The sequence below is a fragment of the Phyllobates terribilis genome, unplaced genomic scaffold, assembly GCF_046119375.1.
Source record: "Phyllobates terribilis strain yellow unplaced genomic scaffold, ASM4611937v1 Scaffold_4__5_contigs__length_816908805, whole genome shotgun sequence".
Taxonomy (NCBI): Eukaryota; Metazoa; Chordata; class Amphibia; order Anura; family Dendrobatidae; genus Phyllobates; species Phyllobates terribilis.
Genome location: NW_027362764.1, coordinates 409,129,851 through 409,150,098, shown reverse-complemented (window position 1 = coordinate 409,150,098; position 20,248 = coordinate 409,129,851). Strand labels below are relative to the sequence as shown.

At 44.6% G+C, this 20,248-nt stretch overlaps 1 protein-coding gene across 1 annotated transcript in view; it reads left to right on the top strand.

Moving 5' to 3' along the window:
• Positions 1 to 6,459: 6,459 nt before the first annotated feature.
• Positions 6,460 to 20,248, top strand: part of CTNNAL1 (catenin alpha like 1) — a 250,875-nt gene continuing 237,086 nt past the window's right edge. The window contains exon 1 of the mRNA XM_073678608.1: positions 6,460 to 6,809. Within this exon, the coding sequence (XP_073534709.1) occupies positions 6,684 to 6,809 (126 nt within the window). The 5' untranslated portion in view covers positions 6,460 to 6,683. The remainder of the gene's footprint in view (positions 6,810 to 20,248) is intronic.

Genomic DNA, 20,248 nt, shown 5'->3' with positions numbered 1-20,248 from the left:
CCATGGGCTTTAAACTTCTTGATGACACTGCGCACGGAAGACACAGGAACATTCAGGTCTTTGGAGATGGACTTGTAGCCTTGAGATTGCTCATGCTTCCTCACAATTTGGTTTCTCAAGTCCTCAGACAGTTCTTTGGTCTTCTTTCTCTTCTCCATGCTCAATGTGGTACACACAAGGACACAGGACAGAGGTTGAGTCAACTTTAATCCATGTTAACTGGCTGCAAGTGTGATTTAGTTATTGCCAACACCTGTTAGGTGCCACAGGTAAGTTACAGGTGCTGTTAATTACACGAATTAGAGAAGCATCACATGATTTTTCAAAGGGTGCCAATACTTTTGTCCACCCCCTTTTTTAGGTTTGGTGTGGAATTATATCCAATTTGGCTTTAGGACAATTCTTTTTGTGTTTTTTTCATTGAAGACAAATTAAATGAAGAGAATAATACCAAAGAATTTGTGATTGCAATCATTTTCAGGAAGAAACTGAGTGTTATCTGACAGAATTGCAGGGGTGCCAATACTTTTGGCCAGCACTGTATACTGGATTTTCATTCTGCACTAGCATTTTACCCGTGAGGAAGCCACATTTTTGTGGCATAACGCGTGCAGCCTCTGACTTTCTCCCATTCTCATCTCCTATTGGGTTGCGCACCTCGTGGTTCACACATGCATTCAGGATTTTATATTCTTTTGGGTATTTACTTTATTGACATATTTCTTTATCCTGTTTTTGTTTCACTAAGTTTATTTCATTAGTATCTTTTGCTATACAGAGGTATCCTAGTATATTTAATACTTTATTTATATTGCCTTTATGTTTGGATCAACTATTATCATCTTTGCATATTTTATGTGCAATTTTGTTCTTAGCTACCTTGGTTTATTTATTTGTACTAAGTTATTTAGCAGATTGTCTTTTTCTTCATTTTTATTGTAATATGGAGATTGCCATCTTAACAAAAAGTATCCCCCTACTTTTTGTTTTTTAATTGATTTTATGTCTGTTCTTGTGCACTTTGAAGGATTAAAAAGAATATTTTTCATTTTTGACATTACTGAAAGCATTAGTTTATTCTGGGTGCCAGATATGACTGACTTTTTGGTGTATGGCACAGAACCCTTATTTACTTATTTGCAGTGCCGATCCATTCCTCTGCTTTTTACATTTGGGGAAGTTTTTTCTTCCCGTTTTGGGATGAAGGCATGCAAAATATATGATTCCTCTTTAATTTGATTTTTAAATATAAATTTTTTCTATTTTAGTTCTCCAATATGGTGTTTGACTTTGAGGCCAAAGAGGATCTCTGGAGAAATCAGGTCTCTTCAATCTTCCAAACTTCAGCCCCTATGCAAAATTATCTATCATTTCTAGGGATCTACGTGTACAAATCTTCTCTGCTTGGGAGGTAGACCAACAGTTTAAAGAGCCCTGGGAAAGAGGTTTGATACAATGTTCTCAAATTATTTTAAGAATGTTAGCTTGACAGTGTCTTATTGTCACAAATCAAGGAACAGATAAAAATGTTATCTAAAGTTGAATTCTTTTGACAAAACCACTCTGGTTCAACCTTTCTCCACCAAACTTAAGGACACCATTGACCACTAAGAAAGAGATCTAAGGCTATGTGCCCACGATGCAGAAATGCTGCATATTTTTTACGCTTCTCCCTGGCAGGAAAAACGCATGTGGATTTTACATGCGTTTTTCCCGCCAGGTAGAAGCGTTTGTCAAGCGTTTTTGCATGCATTTCTGCATGAAGGTTATCAAGCGCTTTTTCAAGCGATTTTAGCATCACTTGGAAAAGTGCTTAACAACTTGGTCACACTACATAAATCCATGCAACCGGCATGGATTTATATAGTGTGACCAAGTAATAGTTAAAAAAAAAAGAATAAGAATGGTGAAAAATAACAAATAAAGATTATACTTACCTTCCGATGGCCCCCGGTCTCCTTCTCCGCTCCGTCCAGTCTTCCCAATGTCTCGCGGTGGTGTGAAGGACCTGCGATGACGTCATTGAGTCATGTGACAGGTCACGCGACCGCCGACGTGACCTGTCACATGACTCAATGACGTCATGTCAGGTCCTCACACAACCGTGAGTCGCCCAACAACACCACACGCATCGCTGAGGAGGCCGGGGGACATCGGAAGGTAAGTATAATCTTTATTTTTTATTTTAAATTCTTTTTTTTACAGTTTCTATGGTACCCAGGTCTGGATGAGAGTCTCCTCTTCTCCAGGCCTGGGTACCATCCGCACATTGAATCGCTTCATATCCGCGTGTGCACATGTATTGATGTGGATATGATGTGTTTCAATGCAAGTCAATGGCGGCAATTACGCTGCGTGTCCGCAAAATTAATGGACATATACGTTTTTTTCCGCAATGATAATCCGCAGCGGAAATTTCTGAAGCATGTGCACAGCTCATGCGGATTACCATTGGGGACCATGGGGCACGTATTACCAAGCCTTTTTTAAGGGTTTTCGCTGCGTAAATTCTGCGGCAAAAACGCTTGAAAAATGCATAGTGGGCACACAGCCTAATTGCAGGCAAGAAGTATAAATTCCAAAGGGACAGATGGAACTTCGATAACCAGAAAGCCTTTTAGTAGATTAATTCAGTCAATAAGAGGACACGTTTATCTACGGCAAAACGGGTGCTTATTCAAATGATGGCAAAGCCACTTCCAGCGATTTTTTGTCAACAGATACGAGCGACCAAGAAGGTGCACCAGACGTGGGGGTCGCAGGCCAAAGAAACATAAGGAAACCCAGACACAGAACTTTCTCCCCACCATACAATCGTCTCAAGAACAAGAACAAACGACACTGTGGATAGTTTGAAGGATATGCAGATTATCCATCTATCTTCTTATACATAATCAAACGCAGAAACTTCAGTTCTTGAAAAGGGTCTGACTTTTTCTCCTATGCAAACTATAGACAAGTTCACCTTCATCAAAGTGCTGTATAATATGATGATTGCAATATATTAAGAGGATAAATATCTTGATGGGAGTGCTTCTTTAATCTAAAAAGTACACACTTTGGACAGAAATTGGTTAAAAACATTCTATAGATTTTTGTCAGATGCAGTCATTAGCAACAATAAAATGCTTTTCATGTTTAAACATCTCAGATTACATTTTTGCATTGATTTTCGTGAAGACGTGCAAAATGTTAGTTTCATCCTATAATTTTACCCAAATTTATACAAACACACACAATTCAACCACAAAGTGTGGATATTTCTCGCCTGGAAGACTAAATAGCATAAAACGTTTTTGTCCAAAATTAAAACCTTCACAGACCAACAAGGAGGGCGTACGGGGTACTGTTGCCTTTTTCTTCACAAGGTGTATCTCAGGTGAGGTGTCTTTCTTTCCCTCAGCCGTGTTTCCGTAAGAGCAGCAAGAGCTATGCCACCCCTATGGGCAGGGAGAGCAGAGAAATAATGATCACTTTCTCCCTGCCCTACCACTCAGCGTTCTTTAGGACACATGCTGCTTTAGACCTGCAGCCTACAGAATGGTAGGTACATACACACACCACCAAAGTCATGGCGCAGGTGGTGTGATGACATCACAGCTCCACTCCTCCTGCTTGGGGACACAAGCTGTGTGAGCTGACTAGCCAGGATCTGGGGTTATGAGAGTATATTGTGTTTAGTTTAGCACTTGTAGGGATCTTTTGTGCCATCATACTGTTTCATGGAGACGACTGTGAAGCCATCATACTGTGTGGGGAAATCTACTGTGGGGGCATGTACTGTGGTAGAATCACAGTGTGCGGAAATGTGCTGTGGGGACATTATACTGTTTGTGGGTGACTAAGGGGTCATCACACTGTATGTGTGTAGTTAATGTACTTTTAAAGACTGTGGCTTGGAAGGAGGAGAATAGTGTCAGTCACTCACACCGCTCAGCACTCTCTCTGCCTGTGCTCGCGCTGTCGCTCCCTTCCTACATTCAATTGTATTCGTATCTGTAAGATGGTTATGAATAAGTCACCAGAACAATCATCACTACATGAATATGTCACCAGAACCACCATCAGTACAGGAATATGGCACCAGATCCACCATCAGTACAGGAATACGGCACTAGAACAATCATCACTACATGAATACGTCAAAAGAACCACCTTCCGTACATGAATATGTCACCAGAACCACCATCAGTACAGAATATGGCACCAGAACCACAATCAGTTTTGTTGCAAACTGTATTTGTCCATGACAGACGTAAAAACCATCATATGTATCCCTTTATCTAAATGGGGTCTGTTTAGTTTCCAGTAGCAATGCTGCACCTTAATTGAAACCAAACAGCTCCCAATATTAGAAAAATACAAGAAAAAAACTCACCTTGTAATATGCCGTATAGTTGCTCTCATTAAATTTGCCTAGCTCCAAATCCGTTGACCATCGCTAACGGATAAGAAGAAAAAAGGATCCGCATAGCAAAGTCATAAAAAGTATTCCATGACTATGGGCTTCGGCCAGAAAGGAATCAGAGAATGGGCACGGTTTTTAACTCTCTTGGATATCCCATCTTTTAATCACATGGAATAAAGATTATACTTTTTATGACTTTGCCATGCGGATCCTTTTTTCCTTCTTATGAGCCCCCATTATAGTTAAGCTATATACGATAAGTTTTCATGACCGTCCTTGGATCGGACATATAAAATATAGGATGTCAGGGATGGATATCGCTATTTGTCCCTTGTATTGTGTAAATGGTATACAAACAATGAATGATTCTATATCTAACTCTGAGATATATCCCTGTTGAGCCTCACCCCTAAAGTACACCACTTTTTTTTTTTTTTACTTTTGCTGGTATTCTTGGGTGAAAAAGCTAAAAATTCTAGTGGAAGTGGTCGTCAGAGCTTGGTACTCCACCCACTGGAAGATGGGGCGTTAGGGGACCAATTACTTTAGTCTCTGACTCATTCCTTTACTTGTAGGCCAGGGGTTCATTGGGGGAGGGGGGGACCATTGACTTCATCAGCCTAGGGCATAGAAATTCCTTGCCTCGACCCTGGTGAGGGGAGCATCATACTGTTTGGGGGTGGCTATGGGGTCATCAGTGTGTGGGCCCATGCGCACTGTGATGTCATTACAAGACACCATCACATCTGGAAAATGAGTGTTGGGTTACCCCGGGAACATCTTCCAGGGGACTAGTGACTGACACCTGCCAATCTGTAATCACTGGTGACCTGCTGACCCCAGGCCTGAAATAAGCCCCATAGTCATACTAGACTTAGCCTACATTACCCAGGCTCCTCTCCAGTGGTGATTTCGCAGAAGTAGATGAGGACTTAAACGGAGTAATATGATTTCTCTATAAAACATACACAGGAACACAACTATATGTCAGCAGCACAGAGGAATAACGGCGCTGCTGGCTGTACAGTGACCGCCGGTTGCAGACACTTGGACAGGGCTGCACAGTGACAGCCAGCTGCAGACACTTGGACGGGGCTGCACAGTGACCGCCAGCTGCAGACACTTGGACGGGGCTGCACAGTGACCGCCAGCTGCAGACACTCGGCCAGGGCTGCACAGTGACCGCCTGATGCAGACACTCGGACAGGGCAGCACAGTGACCGCCGGCTGCAGAGATTCGGACAGAGCTGCACAGTGACCGCCGGCTGCAGAGATTCGGACAGAGCTGCACAGTGACCGCCGGCCGCAGACACCTGGACAGGGCTGCACAGTGACCGCCGGCTGCAGACACTCGGACAGGGCTGCACAGTGACCGCCAGCTGCAGACACCTGGACAGGGCTGCATAGTGACCGCCGGCTGCAGACACTCGGACAGGGCTGCACAGTGACCGCCGGTTACAGACACTCGGACGGGGATGTACAGTGACCGCCGGCTGCAGACACTCGGACAGGGCTGCACAGTGACCGCCGGCTGCAGACACTCGGACAGGGCTGCACAGTGACCGCCGGTTGCAGACACTCGGACAGGGCTGCACAGTGACCGCCGGTTGCAGACACTCGGACAGGGCTGCAGAGTGAAGGCCGGCTGCAGACACTCGGACAGGGCTGCACAGTGACCGCCGGTTGCAGACACTCGGACGGGGATGCACAGTGACCGCCGGCTGCAGACACTTGGACGGGGCTGCACAGTGACCGCTGGCTGCAGACACTCGGACAGAGCTGCACAGTGACCGCCGGTTGCAGACACTTGGACGGGGATGCACAGTGACCGCCGGCTGCAGACACTTGGACGGGGCTGCACAGTGACCGCCGGCTGCAGACACTCGGACAGAGCTGCACAGTGACCGCCGGTTGCAGACACTTGGACGGGGATGCACAGTGACCGCCGGCTGCACGGAACCTGCTTTGTATTATCTGACATAAGAATTGGAGAAGAGTGAGAAAGTTGGCGGCTCACAGTCGGTTTTCCCGGGGGGCGGGGATCCGGGCGGGGCTTTGGCGGGAAGGCGGAGTGCAGTGTGGAGGGCGCTCCTCCGCAGCGTGGATCTGTGGCGGGGATGTCTCTAGTCCTGGACTTGTAGTTTGGAGCCTCTCGTCATTACCGAGGTGCTCTGCTGAGCCGGACGTCCATCGGGAGCTGCGAGCAGACGGACAGTAGGGACATAGTGACTGCAGCACAGAGAGGACAACGCACGGACTGCTGGCCCTCCGAGTCATGGCTACTTCTCCGTGCAGCAGCAGTGGGGTCTCCTCGTCCTCCTCCTCGGGCTTCAGCATGGACGGCGGACTGGAAATCAAGACCAAATCAGTGGAGCAGACCCTCGTCCCCCTCATCTCTCAGGTATTGTGCACACTACAAACTGCGGAGAGCGGCTGTGCTGCTGATCCCCGAGGGGAAAGTCTCCGCGCATTGTGTCCTGTGCTGGGGACTCCGGAGAGCTGAGCGTGTGCGAGGAGGCACTCCACACAGCCCCCGATATACCGCGCTGTGTGCTGTAGTGATGTCTCTATGGCATAGTATACAGTCAGTGCCCTGATATACAGCTGTATGTGTGTAGTGATGTCTCTATGGCATAGTATACAGTCAGTGTAGTGATATACAGCTGTATGTGTGCTGTAGTGATGTCACTATAACATAGTATACAGTCATTGCCCTGATATACAGCTGTGTGTGTACTATAGTGATGTCTCTATGGCATAGTACATAGTCAGCCCCTGATATACAGCGGTGTGTGCTGTAGTGATGTCACTATGACATAGTATACACAGCCTGTTCCCTGGTATACAGCTGTATGTGTGCTGTAGTGATGTCACTATGACATAATATACAGTCAGTGCCCTGATATACAGGATACACTGTCAGTCCCCTGGTATACAGCAGTATGTGTACTGTGCTGATGTCACTATGCCATAGTATACAGTCAGTCCCCTGATATACCGCTGTGTGTGTACTATAGTGATGTCACTATGATATAGTATATTCTGTCAGTCCCCTGTTATACAGCTGTCTGGGTAGAAGGGGCATGTCACTATGGCATAGTATATACCAGCAGTCCCGTTACACATCTGTTTATCAGTGTGGTAGTATGCTGATATATCACATACTTAGGACCCGCAGTTGGTTCTCTGTTACCCTGTTATACAGCAGTATATATGATATAGATGGATAATGTGTATAACAGGGCACTGGCAGTAAATTCTATCTATCTATCTATATGACATGCATACGATAATGTTTGTATCATGGTGATATTACTTTATGACCTAAATACGCTCTACCCGCATGCCCAGTGATAAAGAAGTGTGTATATACGTAGCAGTCTGTAGTCTGGGGATGCCATGGTGTGACATTGGTAGAATTTACTGTCAGTTATCAGCTGTTTTGTATTACTATTTGCAGCATGGTAATATTACTCTACAACATATGTAGGTCCCAAAGACCCCTGTTATACAGCTGTGTATGTGTAGTGTGGGGATGTTACAGTATGAATTACATAAACTATACACGCAGAAAAGAATCCTGCACTCCAAAATCAAAGAAAATCTTGAATTTCTTGTGTACAATCCAGTATTGTGCATGTGTGTGTGATGTTTCGGTCAGTCAGACCTTTCTCAAACTTGCACAAGGTAGCTGGAATAAAGGGAGTCGATTATAATCAAAAGCGCAACAGGAATGCGACAGCGTCGCTGCGGGTATGCACAATGCTGGATTGGACACAGTACATTCAAGATTTTCTTTGGTTTTGGAGTGCCGGATTGTTTTCTGCGTATATTACAGGGTTGGACCCTATCCGAGCGCCCTCCTGATTTTGGAGTGCTATACTTGCCCGTTGTATTCCTAGTCTATACAGTCAGTCCCCTGTTATACAGCTGTATGTGTAGTATGAATGCATAGGATATACAATCAATACGGTATATCCCACCTAGGATCTCTTGTCCGCCCCCTGTTATACAGCGGTGTATATGTGCAGTACTGTGGGGGGCTGTGTGATGTGAGCGAATATCATATGCAGGCTCTCTATTCACAAGCTACATGGACTCGGCCCCCTTATGCTCTACTAATGCAAATTTCGTACCACTCTCTTTCACATATGAGAAATTTGTCTGAGGTGCCAGAAGTCTTGGATGAGGTGGGGTCTACATGACTTATGGAATAGGATGTCTTCACTATCAATCTGTAGTAGCTAAAGGACCACACACAAGACCCCTGCACTGCTGTTCCCCCATGATGAGAACCATGCTTCTATCAGCCGGTAACCTGCAAACACCACAAGAAGCAGTTATGTTGGCAGCATGACAATTGGTCTATGATGTAACACAGTATGGTGTCTGTAGTGCTACAGTTGTCTGTATGTGGTCCAAGCCTAATGATACGGCCTGTATAATATGGGGCATGGTCTGTTCCCTTCTGGTGGGTTTGTGCCCTGCTTGAGGAGACCATATACACATACAGTATGTGTCCGCTACATGCTTTTATATTCCTGCATAGTTCAAACATTCAAGCAAAGTGGATGTGATGTCATGAAAGCTGTTGAATTGTGTATTTTTGGTGCGTGTTTTCCCTATAGGCTTCTATATAGAGACCGAAAACGCACATGTAAAAGACAAAGTTACAGTGTTGGGTGGAGAAACCCATTACTACTGCTATAAATAAACAAAAAAAATGAAACAAAAGCTTCTTCAATTCTGCAGTAAAAACATATTAAAAAGGGAAAATGCATTAAACGCTGCAATGATCAGAGCAGATTACTAACGTATTTTGGTGCTGACACCTAGGGGGAAGAAGCTGTGTGTTTGCACGTGGATACATGGCTTAAGTCATGTATTTCGTTATTTGCACTGAAGTTTACTGGTAGCAGTTTTCATACACTTTTCCAAATAGCCAAACCATCATGTTTTATAAAGCTGTTTTTTATTTAGTTAACGGATAAATGTGCATAAAGCAAACGCAGACTGGCATAATGTAAAACATTCGGTGCAAGAAGTAACTCGTGATCCAGCTCTATAGATTTAATTTCTTAGAAATTGTGCAATCCTTTCATTGTTCTCAGTTCCCCGTTATCTGTAATAAACAATGACTGTATCCACGTTTCCTGACATGGAGAAGGGATGCTGAAATATAGTTATATTAGCAGTCTAGCCAGTATTTTATGCAATAACTTAATGGTAAGTCACATTTTGTATATACTATTATATAGAAGAAGTGTTAACTTAATTATTGTGATACTTAGGCTATGTGCCCACGTTGCGGAAATGAAGCAGAAAATTTCTGCTTCATTTCCACATGTCCTCTCCCGGAAAAACGCATGCTTAATTCCGCGCGCGTTTATCGCGCCTTTTCGACATGCGGAATTGCCTTGCGTTTTTTCATGCATTGAATAAGGCAATTCCGCATGCGGAAACGCAAAATTAATGAACATGCTGCGGATTTTTGAACGCAGCATAAACGCTGTGGAAAAATCCGCAGCATGGGCATAGGACTTGCGGATTCTCATTGGGACCATGGGTGCTTATTAACAAGCGTTTACGCTGCGGAAAATCCGCATCAAAAACGCTTGTAATCCGCAACGTGGGCACGCAGCCTCAGTAGTATTTTATTGCTACAAGGCTGAGCTCTGCCACACTTAAAGGGGTATTACCATCTTGGACATTTATGCCATAAATGTCTGATAATGCAGGACGAACCTAGATGTGAAGATTAGTGGTCCCCAAGTCATGGATGTGCCTGTTGAGGGGGCCAATGGTGTCCTCCCATTAGAAAATAAATGTAGGGGTGGTCCCATTCTTTACATAGATCTGGGTATCAGAGGATGGACGTGGATCTTTCAGACATAATATATATCTGTAGGATATGCCTTAGGGAATACTTGTCAAACTCTGGCCCACGGGCCAAATCTGGCCCTAAGGGTGATTTATATTTGGCCCGTGACACCATATGGAGGACTATGTGGGGCAACTATACTGTGTGGAGGGCTGTGTGGGGATCACAGTTGGGGCATCCTACTGTATTGGGGTTACATACTTTGCCAGGTGAGTTGAGGGGGGGTACAGAAGCCTCATCATACCGTGCGCGTGTGGAGAGTACTGTGGAAGAATTAACTCTGGGAGTATCATACTGTGTTTGGAGCATTTTTGTTGGCATCATACTTCATGGGGGCAATGAAAGAACGATCTACGGGCTTCAATAGGAGGAAAATTACTTTGTAAGAGCTGCAAAGTTGTGAGATATGCTCTTCTTTGACCCCACCGAATCTTACGTTTTTTTTTTTTTTTTTTTTTTGGCGGGGCCCAATTAAAACTTCTGCTATGGGACGCCATGATTTCTTTGTGCGTCCCTGACCACAAGGAAATACTCAATGCTACTATCATGTGGTCTGGCTCTCAAGATTTATTAATTAAAATGTACTTTGTTTGTGGGACAGCCCCTTTTAAATTTGTTTCCATAACAGATAAGGAAATATGTCCTCAATTGTAGACATTCTTTTAAATAAATATCAAGGTTGGCCCTCCACTCTGTCCAAGTTTTTAATTTTGTCCCTCTGTGTATTTGAGTTTGACATCCCTGCCTTAGAGGGTCATGTGCAGGATATGCCCTTACTGACTGGTAATGAGAGTCCCACCTCTGTGACCTGCTCCTATCTAGAGTATGGGGGTCACCGACCCCTGGCTGACAATTGCTGTCACACTTGTGGCGATCTCCTTTTGCTTCTTTAGGAGTTCTGTAAATAGCCGGCTGTTTTTTGAAAACTGCCATAGAAGTGAATAGAGAGAGACATGCTTGCATGTCCACCTTTTTTTCACAACGGTCATGAGATAATGATTCCGGGTGTCCTTTTTTATTTATAGTTGTGGGTCTTCTAACTATATGAAGAACAGGACTTCTTGAGTTGAACAACCTAGAGGTTGGATCTGCATGTTTCAGACATTTATGGCTTCTCCACATGACATGCCACAAATATCTGATAGGTGCAGATCCCTGAATGTCTGACATGGGAATAAACTTTTTTTTTTTTTTTTTTCAACTTTTGCATTCTCAGTCCATTTTCCCCAAACTGAATACAGTGATATTTAGAGACTGCTGAATACACAATTTTATTCTTGAGGAAACTTGAGGCACTCTTTCTGGTTTTGGGAGAAAAATAGAAAACCTCTCTTATGTAATGTGGGAGAAATGTGGCTTAATTAGTTAATGTTTTCATTAAGAAAGGAATAGCTGGCAGGTTTGTGAAAAATGGCTTCCTTGTAACTGGCGCTTGTAATAAAAATGCATATTTCCTACTTAAATCTTGCATAAAGCTTTTATTGCAGAACTATCTTGCAGTTAAATCACACTGTAATGGGCTTTAAATGACATTCCCTTCAGGACAAGGGTTGCCTGGAAGAAGTGTTGTGGATCTGTAGGGTGTGTGAAGGAACTTTGTGCTATAGCTGCTTTTCAGAGGCAATCACTGATTAACAGGTTCACACACTGAAGCAGTCACATCTTAGGTCTCACACTTGTGTCTGAGACGAGACAGAACCTATAAACTAGGAAAGGATAACTGTCCTTATGCTTATAAATGGAACGAGGGCTCGGTGTGAATATTTAGGCGAGCATACCCAAAATAGGAAAGAGGGACGTAATAAATTCTGGGATGCTGTATATCAAAACCTTCTTGCTACCATGTATAGAAATCTTTCTATTGGTTACTTTATTCATAGATACAATCATGATTTTGTGGGAACTGGTTCCTTAAATTCAAAGCCATTTAGAGGAAATGAAAATGAAGGAGGATTTCCTTCCTGAGGTTGTGTTATACACTGATAATGGCCAGAGAAAGAATGACACAGTTTATGATGTTGTGATAAGGTATAATACTTAATACTACACGTATGCTATAAGCTCAGCCAAAGTCTATAGATCTTTAGTGAACGAGTGAAATGTGCAAGTCCTTCCTTTCTCTTGATTGTCTCTTCAGAGAGGAAGGGGACTTGAACTGTAGTGCCACCTATAGGAAGTAGCAATCCTAAAAGTCAATAGTGACCCTTTAATGAGCCATGTCACATGACTTCGGATAAAAGCCTGAACCAGAATCTCATTTTGCAGACATTGTGTTTCATGGTACTGCCCCTCATCAGTGCAAAGTGTGAGTTCTGGTTTGGCTGAGTGAGAGGCGTCAGATCGGAATCCAAGGGGTAACGTTTCTCCTTGACGAGAGTGACATGTTAATTTGAGGAACAATCAGTGAATGTGAATAGCGGTATCAGAGCGCCAATAACAGCAAAAATTTAATTAAAATGACTGATTTATTAACGCACACAACGCGTTTCGGTGGACAAGGCCACCTTCATCAGGTCCCACTGCAGGGAGTGGTGGTGAAGCTGGGCGTCCATCTCGGCGGAATGCGCAACTAACCTGATCACATGACTCACCATCGCGAGATCAGGATTTGTGAACACCGCTGAAAGCAGATGACAGCCACGAAAGGAGCGCAGCCTGTGGAGCTTTACACTGGGGTTGTGCAGAGGTGCACAACTCCATAAGGTTAGTAGCCATTCCCACACCCCTCTACATATTTTATTACTGAGTCACCCATTGTGCCCTGTTCTCCTTTTTTTTACATGTTAAGGTGAGGAGACTTTTAAGCCACAATGCTCCTCTGGGAAATATGCAAATTGTCTCTTCAGAGAGGAGGAGGACTATAACTCTAGTGCCACCTATAGAAAGTATCAATCTTTATTGAGGAGAAATTCACAATTGTTTGTGCAGAGTATATATTTATACTTTACACATCCAAACTGGGCTTCCTGTCTGACTATAAAGAGGTTTATTGACTCTTCAAGAAGTTGTATCAACTTGATAACTAGGGTTTGTAGGCACTATTGGTAAAAAATACTTCTTTGATGTGATCTTATGCATAGCTTAGAGGGGTATTCCCATATCCAAGATCCTATCCCAATATGTAGTAGGTGTAATAATAATATTAGCAAATACATCCACTTAGAAATGTAGTATAGTTCTCCTGATTCGCTATGTCGCTTAACCCATGTGCAGGGCATTGCAGTAGCTTAGGTATCCATGGTTACTCATATAGTGACAGTTAGATAGCTGTTAGTGGTTTTAACCATGGATACCTAAGCTACTGCAATACCCTGCACATGGGTTAAGCGACATAGCGAATCAGGAGAACTATACTACATTTCTAATTGGAGGTATTTGCTAATATTATTATTATTACACCTACTGGATCTTGGAGATGGAAATACTCCTTTTAAATTAGTGCTGTTGTCCAATTGCATGTGACTGCGGATGTTACTTCTTTACCCCATATATGTTGTATTGTACTATTAATTTACTACAATCATCTCCAGTTGTACCACAATTGCATAATACAATTCTGTGTAGACAGAATCCTAATATAGTACTGTTCAGCGGTAATCCTGAGTATTACCTGAAACATGCTGATTAACCTTTCTATAGAAAAGATGTGAATGATCAACGCTGTGCTGACATCCCAGAAGATAAAATCAGATAGGCAGTGGTGAAACCTTTGGCCTGAGGACTTACGAATCCTTGTTCGATGGATTTATAAAAAAGCATCCATAGAAATCTGTAGACCCATACTTACCTGATTGCAGAAAATATAATAAAATAAAAACCCCTCTGCTCACCTTCTAAATTGTAAATGCGATGTCGCTCCGGAGGTCCCCATTGGTTTTGGTAGTGACAAACAAAGGAGTTAAGGTGGCGTGCTGTTGGGAGGTTACTAGTGACAATGATGGGAATGTTATTGTGTGACGAGACCCACTTGCCTTATCTATGAACTGCTGCACTTTCCCCCTTCCTGGTCATGTAACTGATCAGGTTTGGATGAATGGATTGCTGGTGTGCTGGTATAACATGCTTGCGTTGGGCAGCGCACGTGTTATTCCAGCAATCCATGCCCTGATTTTGGTGGCTGGCTGGTGACCAGCTCATGCAGCTTTGAATTAACTACACTCCTCTTGTTGGAATTGTTGAAATATGTTACACCGTATTGTCTGATATTGTTTGTTCATGTGCCCCCTTAAAGGGAATCTGTCAGTAAGACCCTGCGGGTCTCTGAAAACTAAATCCATTGTCAACTTTATATCTTCTATCTGTCGCTGCATTTCCAAGAAATCTGTGACCTCACAAATGGTGGGATCTATCATTTCTATACACCTTCCCATCTGCTTGTTTCTCCCTTTTTCTCTACCCTTCTCTGACTATGAATTTAGAGCTGTCAATCAAAGTCGAGGGGGTGGATATTGAGGGAAAACAAGGTGTTAAGGTGGATTTAAATTATTGGCCCCACTGTGAAGCACGGAGCGGTGGGACTTAGTTTGAACAGTCATCCTGTGCTGACAGTCCCTTTAATTAAGAAAAAATCCAAATATAATCAGTCAAGTCACATTAAACTGACATTGAAGTATATGGAAAATGAGTTGTGCGTGACCATTAAAAAAATTTGGAAACATTTGCAGGTAGCAATATGACCCCATAAGTAACAACTAGATGCAATGTTGCTATATGATACAGTGATTTTAATGTTACATGACACACATTGCCATGTAGTCCCATCCTTCATGTTTTGTGAAACGCTCTTTTTTTACAGTGTTGGTAATGTATCAGCAATCATTGCAGTTATTAAGTTGCGCTAAACAACTGCAAAGTGGATCGTCTTGTAGTGTAACTGCCTGAATTCATATGGTTATCGGAACTATGTCATCATTGTCTATTGTAGTGTGGCGGTGTTCACACTGTGTGGTAATGAGGCAGGGACCCATGGAAAGTTCAACTTAAATGTCTTTATTTGCAAAACTCACAACTCAAATTCAAAAGCTGTCCTCCGGATCGCAGCCAGGTGATCCAAACAGTCCGTGTAAACCTGTTACCGTGGGAGACTAAGGCGCCGTTTTAGTTGACGTGCGCCAGTTACGTTGCCTTCACAGTCCTGTGTTATGCCTTCACACAGGCTTGCAGTGCACAGAGCCTCCTGCTCTGCAGCTACCAAACATACCACTGACACACCCAAACCTTTTCTGCAGGTTTTTAAATGAGAACTGTGGACATGAGCCACTTGTAAGACCCAGCTGGAGGGAGTGAACCGGCCCACTGCTATCCTGTAGATAGCTCCAAAAATAAAAGCCCATGCCGGGTTTTCTTAATCCGACTTGTTCCAATGGATTGACCAAGTCCAAACTTACTTTTATTTTGCACTGCAACCACAGCTATGTCTGTGATCGCAATGCACTTCAGCGGGTTCAGTAATCTTCTATGCGCATCCTGGGGGATACATACCATCCCTCGAATATGATCTCCCTCACTGCCTCACACTAGTGGTAGTTTTATTAAGGGAGCATTTTTCCTTTTTTATGGAACTCTGCTTAGTAACATTATGTGTGCGTATGTACTTATGGCCTTTTTTCTGTGTTCTATTTTTGCTGACTTCCTCATCAATATGCTTGTTCCTGTGTGTATTATATAAACATAGTATTACTAAGCCCTCCATTGTAGGATCTAGGTGCTGCATGGAATCCACCACTATGATCTTCATATGGCATAGGTTGTCCTCATCAAATAACCTCCTTAATATGAATTTGCCTAAATCAGTAGGATTCCATGAAATGTTGTATTTCTCCCCACAATTCTAGTAACTAAGTGACATTTCTTTTTTTTTTTTTTTTTTGCAACGCGGACAATGTAAAATGGTCATTTTGACAATATGACTTCTATAAACTGCTCAACCCTATAATTGGTTATGTAGGGGAGGAACACTTTTGGCCTTCACACACTGCAGATTTGATCAGTAATTTTCAATTAGTAGTTTGAAGCCAAATTGAGGAGTAGATGCACAGAATAGAAAAGGTAGTAGTCTTTCTATTGTATTGCCCTATGTTTAGTATCCATTAGTATCCACGCCTGGAGTTTGCTTATAAAAAAAACCTTCACACATGCTGTATTTTTGCATTAGTATTGTATGTGGATGTGATTATTTAGGTTCTGCTGTTATGGGTAATATCTTATTAATATTGTCTTTGATGCCATAGGTTTCCGTTCCGTTTGAGGCCTGTAGTATAGTATGTAAGCTGTACATTCTTATTCTGGATACAGCAGCCCTATAAGATATCACTTGCTATACCCTAGATCAGAGGTCCCCAACCGCCGGTCCGCGGACCAGGACCGGGCCGTTGGGGTTTTTCAGCCGGTCCGCGGGGAGAGGGGGCCCCTCCAGCCTCCAGCAGGGCCGCCATCAGGGCATGACTGCCCTGACTCCAGTATGGGGCCCGGCCGGTAGGAGCCCCCTCGGAGCCCCCCTCTTGTGCGTCTCTCTCCTCATGGGGCCCCCGGCCGCATGCTAAGCGCCGGGTCCGGGACATCTTAGCGCTGCGCTGCTGCGGCAGCACCTTCATGATTCCCCTGACTTCCGGTCATGTGACGGCGCCGTCACATGGCCGGAAGTCAGGAGAACCTGGTGTCAGCGATTTGTACGAGCGCCAGGATTCTGCAGGGATCGCATGGGGGTAAGTATAACAAGTTTTATTTTTTTTTAAATACAATTAACTAGGAGTGGGGGGAATGGGAGATGCACAAGGGGGAGGGGAGAGATGAGAGATCCACATGGGGGGGAGGGGAGAGATGAGAGATGCACATGGGAGGGAGGGGAGAGATGAGAGAAGCACATGGGAGGGAGGGGAGAGATGAGAGATGCACATGGGAGGGAGGGGAGAGATGAGAGATGCACATGGGAGGGAGGGGAGAGATGAGAGATGCACATGGGAGGGAGGGGAGAGATGAGAGATGCACATGGGAGGGAGGGGAGAGATGAGAGATGCACATGGGGGGAGGGGAGAGATGAGAGATGCACATGGGAGGGAGGGGAGAGATGAGAGATGCACATGGGAGGGTGGATGAGAGATGCACGGGGGGTGGATGAGAGATGCACGGGGGGTGGATGAGAGATGCACGGGGGGTGGATGAGAGATGCACGGGGGGTGGATGAGAGATGCACGGGGGGTGGATGAGAGATGCACGGGGGGTGGATGAGAGATGCACGGGGGGTGGATGAGAGATGCACGGGGGGGTGGATGAGAGATGCACGGGGGGGTGGATGAGAGATGCACGGGGGGGTGGATGAGAGATGCACGGGGGGGTGGATGAGAGATGCACGGGGGGTGGATGAGAGATGCACGGGGGGGTGGATGAGAGATGCACGGGGGGGTGGATGAGAGATGCACGGGGGGGTGGATGAGAGATGCACGGGGGGGTGGATGAGAGATGCACGGGGGGGTGGATGAGAGATGCACGGGGGGGTGGATGAGAGATGCACGGGGGGTGGATGAGAGATGCACGGGGGGTGGATGAGAGATGCACGGAGGGGGATGAGAGATGCACGGGGGTGAGCTGCACATGGGGGGGTGAGAGATGCACATGGGGGGGTTATGTTTACATAACTTTGTTGCCTTATGAAGGGCGGGGGGGGCCCCCAAAAATTTCTTGCACAGGGGCCCACTACAGTCTGTGTCCGCCCCTGGGATGAAGTAAATGCAGCTGAACAGCAGCTGTCAGGACAGCTGCCCTGTCCTGCTGCAGGGCGTGATGGGGCCTCAGTGATGCGGCTCCTGGCACAGCACATTATGTGGGGCTCCTGGCATAGCTCCTGGAGGGGACCTGGTCTACACTATATGATAAGTATGCACTAAACTCCAAATCCCTCCATTACCCCGCCCCCATATGACCAAAGCCCCGCCCACCCCAACCCCTCCTTGCTGGGCCATGGAAAAATGATCTTGCTTCAAGCCGGTCCCTGGTGCAAAAAAGGTTGGGGACCACTGCCCTAGATCACAGGATATCCCCAGGCCAGTGGCCATGACCGGCACTAGTTATATTGTGGAGGCTAGATTAGTAATGGTTCTAGCTTGTCCATGAAGAGTTCTGACATCTCCAGTGCCATGATACATCTTCCATGTCTCTGGATCGTCTCTCTGCTCCTTGTGATAGTGAAGCATTAGTATGATTTTTGAGGAGTGAGAGATCACAAAGCTGAAGGCCTTTTTATTTCTATAATACATGTACTTCTTACCTTCAGATCGCTCTCCTGATTGGATGACGTCTTCTCCGGTGCATGTAACGCCTATACTTAGGGTGTTACTATTACTGAGGGCTATCAGGTTGTCAGAGGAATGTTCTGCAGGCACCTAGCACACTGAGCCTGTACTAAATATGCTTTATGGGCTGCTTCTGAAAGCTTTTTTCAGAGGGAATTTGTGTAGTTAGTGGGATATGTGCACATTTTAGAGCTAGAAGCTTATAAATAAATGGCAGGTTGTATTTCTGAGCTGGTCCGATGCTGCTGACGTGACCATGCAGACTGTAAATAATCCTCACCAATGTTCTTAAGTGCTGCAATGCTTATTTACTACCGTCGTGCTGGATGCCTTCCATAACTATATCCGTTTTAGACCCAGTATCTGGTTTACACTTCCACAGGTATAGTAATAACTAGGGGAAAGCAATTTGTCAGTGCTCATTGTCATTGGTTATTATCTAAAAAGCAACAGGAAAAGCCAAGGTTTCGGCTAGATGCCTAGGTATAATGTACACAATGTACCTCTTGTAGCTAGTAATATGTGATATTAATGGATGTGATGGGCAGTCTACAGAGCCTCTTCATACCTGTTTTTATGTTTTTCAGAGCCCTGGTATCCAGATCAATGGGGGGGCCAGTGGTCAGACCCCCAGTGATCAGTAAGTTATCCCTATCGTATGGAAAGGGGAAAAACAATTAACCCTGATAAACCCATTTTAAAGGGGTTGTCTGTTACTTTAAAAAAAAATGCCACAGTGTTTTAATGATAAATACAACCTTCTTTCTAATTACCATGCACTGCTGATACTGCCTGTGAGCGGCGCTATCGGTGGCCGCTCACAGGCATCATGTGACCCCCCCCGCTGACGTCACGACAAGTGAGGCACGACTCAGCGCTGGGGTCCCTGCGGTGGCTTCTGGGTTGTGGGCGGGGCTACCCTGCGCATCACACCCGGCATCCACCATGCGCTTTCCCAATGAATGGGGACAGGGAGAGCATGCGTTGGATGCCGGGTGTGACGCGCAGGGTAACCCCGCCCACAACCCAGTAGCTACCGGTGGAACGTGGAAGAGGGACCCCTGGCTAAAGCCGCAACTTGTCGTGACGTCAGTGGATGTCAGCGCCCTCTTCAGCCGGGGGTCACGTGATGCCTGTGATTGGCCACCGATAGCGCTGCTCACAGGCAGAAGCAGCACCAGGAGGTAATTAGAAAGAAGCTTCTATTTATCATTAAAACACACAGCCATTTTTTTTAAAAAACACTAGACAACCCTGTTAAGAATTCTATATTTTAAGCACCATTATACATGAAAGACTTAGGAGAAAGTGAGTGGGTTTAGCACTAGAACTACTGATGGAGTCATTTTGACTCCTTTCGTTTTTTATTTCTCTTCTGTGACTACATTTTTCAGAATTCCGGCTTGAAACTCGGTGACTTTTCCTCAAATATGATGTGAAAAAAGATTTTGTGAGAATAAATAATTTTGGTGAAAAATTTGCGCGTTTTTTTCAAAATTTACCAAGAACTACTGAAGGGAGTCATTTTGACTCCCTACTATATTTTGAGGTCCTTTTGTCACTAAATGTTGCTATAAAGTTTTGTGCATAATTTTTTCACTCTGTCTTATTTATCCTGATGTTCATATAGATGTAGTTCAATTTACATGTCAACTTTTCACATTTTCCTTG